Source organism: Pituophis catenifer, unplaced genomic scaffold, assembly GCF_029215685.1.
Source record: "Pituophis catenifer annectens isolate HBS135680 unplaced genomic scaffold, rPitCat1.0.hap2 SCAF_2, whole genome shotgun sequence".
In the NCBI taxonomy this organism is placed as follows: Eukaryota; Metazoa; Chordata; class Lepidosauria; order Squamata; family Colubridae; genus Pituophis; species Pituophis catenifer.
In genome coordinates this window covers 213,916,954-213,927,162 of record NW_027256882.1, presented here as the reverse complement: position 1 = coordinate 213,927,162, position 10,209 = coordinate 213,916,954, and the positions used below count along the sequence as shown (strand labels likewise).

Sequence of the window (10,209 nt, the reverse complement as noted above, 5' to 3'; positions counted from 1 at the left end):
CAGGATCTCAGTGGCTGTTCAGAAGACAGCTGAGTACTGGCCAATGTCTTTTAGAACTAACATTTAAAACAAGGGGAGATTGTAATGGGTTGTATTCCTTAAGTTCAAATGCCAATACCTTTGGTACATCAACTCCTCTAAAAAGAAACAGATGTCACAAAATATAAACATCCACATATGGACAGTAATCAATCTTAGTCCCTGCCAGTGATATTTTGTTTGCTATATAAGACTAGAACAAGACAAAATATTTCTTATGCTGTTCGTATCATGCTGTTTTTAAGGGCTAAGGACTATAAGTAGTGGCCTTATAGCCCAATGTATTTAGTTCGGTACCAAAACACACAATAATATTTGCACAGGGATGCAGCAAAAGTCATTTATAGTCCAAGTGTTATGCCACTTCAGACTTTTGCAAAAACAAGGCCTTCTTTGTACACACTGCTGCCTACCCCGTTCCTAGCAAAGTATTTCTAAAATGTCTATATCAGCTTGTTGATGAAATAATTCTTTAGTGCAAAAAACATCTGAAAAAAAGTCCCTCTTTCAGAATAAAGTGCAGACTTTACTAAAAGGAAAATACAGTCCAATTCAAAGTCCAGAATGATGGATGGGGATCGTCAGGCAATTTCAACTTCATCCTTGAAATATATAAATAGAAGCTTTTTCAGACTTTGGGGGATTTTTACCTAGGCAATAGTTACATTTAAATCAGAATAGCCATAATCTTGCAGACATTTCGTTAAGCAAGCTTTATCAGCCAAGATCTCTGGATTCTGGCTTGTTAGCATGTTAATTTTGCCACTAGAAAATATGAAACAAATGGCAGAGTAACAGGCTGAATGCAAATCTTAATTTTATCAAGCTACACAAAGTTGTGGTGCATCTTGGTATGGATTGCAAAATCCAAATGTCCTTCTGTTCTGCTGGAATGTTTCAATTCTTTAGGTGTTCCACACAAGGCAAGTAGGGAACTTGATTAAGAGAGAGTTGTGTTAACTTTCTCATCAAAATCCTTTTTTAAAACACACTAGGTGATTAGGCATATGCTTTAGTCACATGTGGAAAATATTAGAAGGACACAAACAATCCCAGTAAGCTTGTGGAAAAGATTTTAGAAATAGCAAACTTGAAATATTCAAGAATTGTATTGTTCAAGAACTAGGTTGAAGCCCCCTTGGCTTGAAAGAAGAACATTGTTCTCTGGAATCCTAACCTCACTAATGTATTTCATTGCACTGCCATTTAAAATGGATATTCACAGCAACCTATTGAGGGAAAAGAGCTAACCTTAGCTTTGCAGTACAGTGTTCTGGGTTATTTTATAAGCTAATTTATCGCGCACACTTTTGCACATAAGCCACTTTATCAGCTGCCCACAGAGTCTCAAGAATACCTGCATAATAAAGCGATCAATCTTTAAAAGGCCATAATGTTCTGCTACCCTTGCTACAAGATAGCAGGACAACTGCAAACACTACTGCACACCTACGACGTTTTATGATTCATAGGTCCTGCAGGTTATACTTCCAAATTCTGAAGTTTTGGTTGCTGGAAATACCTACACAGCTTTTCTTAAGTACTGACGCTACTGTAAATATATTTTAGACTATAACATTCTATAGGAGAAACTACATCCCTCATCATCAGAAGGTAAATTCATCCTTTCATATGATAGAAACCTGGTCTTTGGCTTTTGACTCTAAAATATTTGCCTCATGCGTAACAATTCTTTATTAATTCCTATAACAGTACCTAAAAAGGCACCATAGCCTATCCTTATACACCTGGATACAGCCAACTATCATTTTACAGAAGGCTACTAGATTAGGGCTTCAGAACATTACAAACCTTATCTTGAGGGTGTTTTGCATTGTCTAAAGGCCAGCTGAAAATGCTGTAGCATCTAAACCAGCATTCCTCAATTCAGATCACCTACTTGGAATGTTTGACTGGATTCCCATCTCCCAAACTAGCATGTCGTTGCACCCAAGAGAATGAGTATTGCTGGACCAAGTATAAACTATAATTCAGTAATATTTCCACTTCTTTATTTCCTTTAAAACTTTCAGCTTGCCTCATATATAAAATGTTTCTGGTGGGCTCAGAAATGCTTTAGGAAATGTTAAGTGGAAAAACTTCCCGCATCCCATATGCATGGTAGGAATGCAATACATCAAGGGTGTCAAACTGGTGGCCCGCGGGCCGGATACCTCACATGCAGGCCACACTCACTCCAGCTCCATGAAGGGGAGGAACGTCATGTGACAGCAACGTGATGCTGCACGTTTGACACCTGTGCAATACATAGTAAAAGCTGTAAAATGTTTGCTCTTGCATCGTGTGGCAACAATCCACAGGCATATACTGTTCAAATTCAACCCTATCAATAATATGCTGGTATTAACACAGAAGTGATAGCAAAATGGATTCCAGAATGTTGTATTGAATCAATTTGATGGCCCATGGGCCAGTTTAGTTCCCTAATGCTGTTAAAATTTGGGTTGTCCAGAGTATTATAAAACCACCCAGTACTCAGCTTCTGAAAAATGTTAAAAATAACAAGTGAGGAAGATTCAATAAGCAGATTCAGATTCAGTAATCACTACCATTTCCAAATTCTGCTTTTTTTTATATTTACTATTACATGACAAGAGATGTGAGGTGCTAATGCTCATATAGCTAGCAACCACTGAGATATCTGACGATGCTTGCTTGGATATTTTATACTGGAAAGTATTTCTGTATATTCAAAGTTCCTGGGTAAAGACATGAGGTCGAAGTAAATCAGAGAAACAGATGCTGGTCACAGAAAAGCCACACGAGATGTTCATCCAATGCAGCAGCCAAGCTGGATTTCAGATCTGAAGACTGAAATTCCTTGCAAATCAACATCTCACATAACACAAGGTGCATTTCATCAACAACCCTTAATTCCAGTTCTAACAGTTGTTGCTTCTGGTTATGCTGGGGCCCTGACAGTCAAAAACGTGCAAAGTGTATAGTGTTCTCCACCTGTTTGGTTCACTAATGAAGTCATGATCTCTCTCTAACCAACCAGTTATTATAGTACTATTGAAGGGACTAAAGACCTTCTCCAGGAGATCTTTCTCTAGTGAACCAAGTGATTCCTTGGATGAGATGATTCTTCCTGTCACTTTGCTCCAATGTAATGAGACTTTTTCACCAATACCAGGCAGTGGGATAGCTTGAAACAGAGGGCAGCACCCAATTTTGAGAGAGAAAGATTCCTTTTGCAAGTGATGATTATCCATATGAGAGCTCTTCACTAAAGAAAGGACCCTTAGAAAGTGAAGGATCTCCTTATGCTGATTTAGGTTAGTCCTTTGCTGCAGGTGATGGTGTCCCAAATCTTCTTCCGGGGCCATATAGGTAAAAGAGAAAGGCATCATTTCCCTGTCCTCAAAGCTCTGCATTGTAGTAATCCAAAGCAAATGGTGGAATGTTTTCTGGTTGCAACATAAGACATGATTTAATGAATCTCAATATGAACCTGCGAGAAAATAAAAACACAGGTAAGTAAACTTTTATCATTAAAATCATAAAATTAATTCTGATAGCTTTATCTGTAACTGAACTGACCAGTTAACCATTTTAAGGGATCTGTTTAGATTACAGAAACTTTGACGTGGGATAGGACGATAAAGTGTAATTTGCAATAATGAAAATAAGCAGGAATCACCCCTGGGATCTCATGTTGCCTATCTGAGGAATCAAATACGTTTGTTATTACTTTGAACTGTGGATAGATTAAACTAACATTTGATGAAAGAATCCAAGGCCATAAAATATTATTTAATCTGCATTTGATTCAACAAATGCAATCATGATTTTTATAATCCTGTTTCAGCACAGTATGGTTTAAATATTTTTTAATTAACTTTTTTGTTTGTTGATGTTTTCCTATCTGTATATTATTTTGATACTATTCATGATTAAGGGCATTCCCATTTTAGAGAAAAAAGTAAAATATACATTTTGGTTATAATCAATTTGCAAATGTATAGATAATACAGTATGCAGATTTAAAGTAAACCCAAATCATTATCTCATAGAACTGCTTTAAGCAAATAAAAACCCATCAACTACACGAGAACACCACCATAGCCCCCTTTTTAAATTTTACGGCTCAATAAAACAAGACACTCCAATTGATCTAACCCAGGGGTAAGCAACCTGCGGCTCTGGAGCCGCATGTGGCTCTTTCACCCCTCTGCTGCGGCTCCCTGTCACTCAAAATATGCATCACAGCTGCCAATGTGCGACACCCGCTGGCACACGATTTATTGAGCTTTTCAACCCCTGGTAGGCCAACCATGGATAAATCCAAGAAAAGTTTCAGAAGAAAACAGAACATTTAATTCAACTACATATGCTAGTTTTGTGGCCGCTCAAGAAATAGGCACGGGAAGGGTTTTGTGGCTCCCGGTGTTTTCTGTGGGAAACGGGTCCAAATGGCTCTTTGAGTGTTTAAGGTTGCAGACCCCTGATCTAACCTATTCTGAAATCTGTTCAATTTTAGCTTACTCTGGTATGTAAACCAAGCTGCTTATTCAATGTGATTAAAACAAATCAGAATCTAAAGAAATACAGCAACATATACAAATAGTCCTTACTTCACTGGGTAACTCCATTGCTAAGCAATACTGTTGCAAGGCACATCACATGACTGTGCCAACTTACAATTATTCCAACAGTTCCAGTTGTTGCTTGGCAAATCCTATGCAGCTGCATTGTCCCATGGTCACATGACCTTTTGCAATCTCCTGCTGGCTTTTCCTTTGAAAGGAGGCTTGTCAGAAACTGGCAGTGAAGGTTGCTAATGGCAATCATGACTGCAGGATGTTGTGATGTTAATAGCAAGCCTTGCTGCCAATGTTTGAATCACAATAACATCATAGTGAAAACACTGTGACAGTTTCAAGTATGAGAACCTAGTGCGAGTACTCCTTGATCAGCATTGTCATAACTTTGGTCACTAAACAATGGTACATTAAGCGAGGACCGGCAGTACTAATAAACTGAAGCGTGAGCCTTATTTTATACAGAATATTCTACGGCATTAATAAGCATGCACTATTCAACTTTTTATAAAACAAGGTAACTGTACTTCAAAAACTTAATTTTCTCTCTTCTAGTACTCTTTATCTTTGATGCTACAATTAGAGTGTTGCAATTTAAAATCTTTTGCCCTTTGTTGAATGCTGCATTTGTCACTATCCAATAAACTAACTACCAGAATATTGTCTTCCAACAATTGCTTGTTTAGACTCCATAGGGATCTGTGGTGTCACACTTCAGAATTATTCTGGAACATCTTTTCTTAAACACATTAAATGAAATATTAAAAATATCCAGATTTAAGGGACTTGTTTTCAGACCAAAAAAATCGGTTACAATTTTCATCACAGGAAGAATACATTATGGAAAAATATATGAAGAAAAATCAATTTTAAGAAACTGAGTTCTATCTGCAGTGTAACAAGTTTCATATCTCCAAATAAAATATCACCTGTTGCCTTCAATTGTTAACAAATATGCAGAAAATAGTAGTGCAGCAACTTTGGGAAGATCAGTAAGATATACAGAACTGCCTTTTACCAACTGACAGTATATGACCATCTACTGTAGGGCAATCTACAGGAATCCATATGTTTATGAATTACAAGTACTTCTAGTACAGGGGTATCAAACTCGCGTCGTCACATTGTCATCACGTGATGCATCACAACTTTTCCCCTTTGCTAAAATGGGAGTGGGCATGGCCAGTGCATGATGCATCTGGCCTGTGGGCCAAGAGTTTGACACCCCTGTTCTAGAAGCATGGCCAAAGCATGTGTGTAATTATATAACATCTAAAGGCCACAGATTGCCTATTAAGCTAGAGTAACATTGTCTGCTGATTTGCTGGTTAATCAATCCTTTCATAGGATTACATCCGAGATATTTAGTATTCACAGCATTTAAATCCTGTTCTAAAAGATCATCTAAGGATCACCCAACTGGGAACAAATCAGTGTAACCTGGAAAGTTCAACCAAAATGTGTTTTGCACAAATGATAATTAAGAGTTCAGAAAATGTATTTATTGGGAAGGAGAGGAGAGTTCACTATTAACTCATCTATGTTATTAATTTTGGGTAAGCCACAGTTCAAATTCAAGAACAGAGATGAGTGACATTTGCTTTTCTCACTTTAAAATTGGCAATAGAAAACAAAACTGCATTATTCATATCCATTTACTCAATCCAATTTTCTAGAACTACACAATACAATTACTCATAAAACTAATTGGCCAGCCAAGGGTTGGCTGTTTTTTGGCTCAGTGTACTGGTGAACACAACTCCAAAGGCCTCAGAGAGGGAGGGCTCTTATTTTCCAAAAAAGCTTAATCTGAACCCCAATTTTGTCTTAAGATCTGTTCTTAGTCTTTGGACTAAACCAAGAAATTTATAAACCTAATTCTGAGAACTTAAATGAGTGTGTAACTGAGTGCATACATCTTTATTTATATTTACTACCTCAGCCAGTTTTTTTAAAAAAATTAAATTCATGTTTCTTCTGTTCTCAGTGTAGCCAATATGTTTCCCCCCATTTAGTTGTTTTTCCCTCACCACAACCACCTTATGAGGTACACTGGACTGAGAAAGAATACCTGGTTCACAGCTATCCAAAGAGTATTTGTGGCTGAGAATAGATTTAAACCCCCAGTCCTCCCCATTTGGAAATTAAAAGAGGGTTGTAATATATCCCTTTGTCACATCCTGCTTTTATATTACTGTTATTTCTCTGTGTGATAATTATAGAAAGAATACAACTTCTGGAGGCAAGTTGTTCCACTGATTGTTCTGTCAGGAAATTCCTTCTTAGTTCTAGGTTGCTTCTCTCCTTGATTAGTTTCCATCCATTGCTTCTTGTCCTGCCTTCTGGTGCTTTGGAGAATAGGTTGACACCCTCTTCTTTGTGGCAGCCTCTGAGATATTGGAACACTGCTATCATATCACCCCTACTCCTTTTTTTCATTAAACTAGATTTACCCAATTCCAGCAACTGTTCTTCATATGTTTTAGCCTCCAATCCCCTAATCATCTTTGTTGCTCTTCTCTGCACTCTTTCTAGAGTCTCAATAACTTTTTTACATCATGGCGACCAAAACTGAATGCAGTATTCCAAGTGTGGCCTTACCAAGGCATTATAAAGTGATATTAACACTTCACGTGATCTTGATTCTATCCCTTTGTTTATGCACCCTAGCATTATAGTCTTAAGTGCTTTGATTTGGTTGTTAGTCACTGAATCTCTAAGGTTGGGCAGAATACACGTTAATAATATTTTTTTTTTAAAAAAATCTAATTCCACTTCAGGATGTAGCAGGAAATTCTCCAAGGGAACTTACCTGTTGGTTTGGTACATCATGAAAATCTGCAATACAGAGTTAATTCAGAAAACCTTTGAGGTAGGTACAGGTAAGTATTACACGCAACATTTGCCACATTCTAATTTAGGCCAGGCCATTTTAACCCTCAGCAGCTACCATTCACATCGCATTCATGTTATCTTTGATGAGATTTATCCTTGGGTTTGTTTTTGGGTGGGCTTCGCCTGGTATGCAAGCTCCTTTCAATTGGTTAATAAATCAGTCCGCTGGATGAACTCACAAGGTAAGGTCAACTCAGTAAATCGAGTTAAAAAGGCAGCACAAACCCAGAAAGCAGGGTTATTTCAGTTAAAAGTCATGATTTCATGTCTCTATGGTTACCTTTGCTTGGGATAGGAGCCCAGGAATGTCTCAGCTTGCTGATAAACCCGTTTGGGCAAGGTTTAAAAATTTATAAAATTTATAAAAATAAAATTTAAAGCTGGCAGAGGCTGACCCATGTGGGGAGCCCTTATTCTTCTGGTGATGCTTTCTCTCCCCCCCTCCCCAAAGAAAAGCTCACCTGTAACCTGACGTTGAACATCATCGAAGCCACGAGGTACAGGTAAGGGAAATTGATGCGGAGCTTCCAAGCCAAGTCGAAGAAGATGAGGAGGGTCCGCGTCAGCCCTTTGCAAAAGATCCCGTAGGTGCGGGCGGTAGCCGACTGGGAAAGCCGAGTAGCCAAGGAGGACAGGAACACCGACGTCGCCGCCGCCGCCGCCATCGACGCCCTCCCCCCCCCTCTCTTACTCCGCATACACAGACGCGCACACCTGCCGAGCCAGGCCTCGTAGGCTCCGCCTTCTCCGCACGCACTCGCAGAGACCCGGATGTCCATGGAACGAAGCCGCGCGGCCGGACGGCTAATCAAGTCCCTAGCACTGTCGCTAACCATGACGTCAAGACGCAGAGCGTCACCTCGTCCAATCCAAGGCTTCCTATAATGATATCATCATCTCTTCCTCCCCCTCCCCCCCCCGGCTTTTCCACTCTGCTTAATAAGGAACTTTCCGCTTTGCTGGGATTGGGTGTTTTGTCTTTCAATCTTAGGGCGGGCTTAAAACCACCTTGTTTTGGTTTGTTGTTTTATATTCCATCTGTTTCTTTGCTCACCATGACAGACCATGACAGCCAAAACTTTTTTCCCCCAATGCCATCCTCTTGCAACAGGCAATTGACTAATCAAGGGAGTCCATGGAATGGTGACTGACTTCATAAATTGCATAATTTGTGTTGCAACATCATTACACGCATGACATTTCTCATGGCTTATATTAGATCTCTAAGACTGCAACTCTGATCTGGAACAAACACAGCTGGCAGCCATCGTCCTATTTATCTTGAATCAAAGTGAATGAACAACAGCAGCAATAATATAAACGAATTAAGGGACCAGTCAGCAGGTCTCTGTCACATTACTGCCTTCTGGAATGATGCATCCCCAGAGATTCAGATGGTTCTCTACCTATTCACACAATCAATTACTAACTTTATGCTGCTTTTGGGAATCATGCCAGGGTGTGTGTGTGTGTGTCCCCTTTATTTTTTGTGCACAACACTGGCTGCAAACAAGGGCAAGGGATTGTGGATGATTTGAGTTTGCCACCCTCTGGTCCTTTACTGTAGGTTGGGAGGGAGCAGAGTGGCCGTTTTTCATTGACGCTGATGGGACATCCCTTGCTATAGATCATTTTCTCAATCTTAGCAATCAGAATTTAACATCATTCAATAAACTTCGCATGTAGATTTTCATGCCCCAAATACATACAGGAATATGTATTTGTTTCCAACAATATGAGTTCCCATTTTTCATCATACCTTTCAGTAGGCACGTCAAGATTAGAGAGGGGCAAAATTCTCCACCCAATTCTAGATAATAGTAGGCATAGCATACAGTGTGAATCTTGGGACGATGGCTTCAGAATCCAAGTTATTTAATACAAAGCAGAATTGATTTGCAGAAGCTGGTCTTTCCTGAGGTTTTTATGCATATCATCATGTGAAAAAGTCTTATAGTGGACGACCTTCCTCCAACAGGTACTACATGTTTTTACAATGATACTAATAGATAATGCATGTATTTAACAAAGCATATATAACTGCAGCGGTAACTTTTGGTAATAAAGGTATGAACCAGTCTCCATTAGTGGAATTAATGATAAGATGTCCGTTATTATCTCTTATTGCAAGTATTATAAAAGGTATAGTATAGCAACTTTCTTGCTGTCATAAGATCCAGGTATCTGCATTCTCAAATAACCAGATGATTATGATTATTCTGTTTGCAATGGGTAGGATTGTGGTGATTTAAGAAACCGGACCTGAATTTTACAGCCTGGAAGACTTGTTAGAATTTTGCAATGTAAACAGTCCAGTTAGCCAGTTTTAACCAGCATGACACCTACCCTAAACTAAACACTGCTTCTTTTTAAATGGAACTCTTAAACTTTCTATTGTAAAATGTAAGCTTAGTTCCTTAGAAAACTGATTAACCAATAGTACAGTTAAATAGGGAAGCAGTTAACAAAAGAACTGTCTTGTCATTATGAATCATGGGTAATGGCTGTTTCATAGTGTAGCACGTGTCCTTGTTCCTTGCTACAAGAGAATACATCGGGTTCCTTGCTACCAGTTACTAAATATAAATCATATTAAAGGTGTCAATTTAATAAAATGTTACAATATCGACCTAAAACACATGCACAGACTAATTAAGGAAGACTGGTCTCCACTGGACCTTTTGGCCTGTACAGTAGATCAGCTCCAAGG

At 38.8% G+C, this 10,209-nt stretch overlaps 1 protein-coding gene across 2 annotated transcripts; it reads right to left on the bottom strand.

Annotated features, from left to right (window-relative positions):
* Positions 1-2,029: 2,029 nt before the first annotated feature.
* Positions 2,030-8,218, bottom strand: LOC139311155 (small integral membrane protein 10-like protein 3). Of its 2 annotated transcripts, XM_070935510.1 has the most exons (3): positions 7,961-8,218; positions 7,417-7,442; positions 2,030-3,514 (listed from the first exon to the last, which is right to left on the bottom strand). In XM_070935510.1, exons 1-3 carry the CDS (start codon positions 8,195-8,197, stop codon positions 3,424-3,426), a joined length of 354 nt encoding a protein of 117 aa, XP_070791611.1. In that variant the 5' UTR covers positions 8,198-8,218; the 3' UTR covers positions 2,030-3,423. The 2 variants fall into 2 exon arrangements, with proteins under 2 accessions (XP_070791611.1, XP_070791612.1); XM_070935511.1 differs by lacking the exon at positions 7,417-7,442.
* Between the last annotated feature and the right edge of the window lie 1,991 nt (positions 8,219-10,209).

Bases quoted from the DNA above. Each gene is read 5' to 3' on its own strand.
- LOC139311155 (XM_070935510.1), bottom strand. From the start codon at position 8,197: ATGCGGAGTAAGAGAGGGGGGGGGAGGGCGTCGATGGCGGCGGCGGCG. The intron at 7,443-7,960 runs GTGAGCTTTTCT...TCTGTATTGCAG, and splicing joins TGTTCAACGTCAGGTTACAG to ATTTTCATGATGTACCAAAC. The intron at 3,515-7,416 runs GTAAGTTCCCTT...ATTTTCTCGCAG, and splicing joins ATGATGTACCAAACCAACAG to GTTCATATTGAGATTCATTA.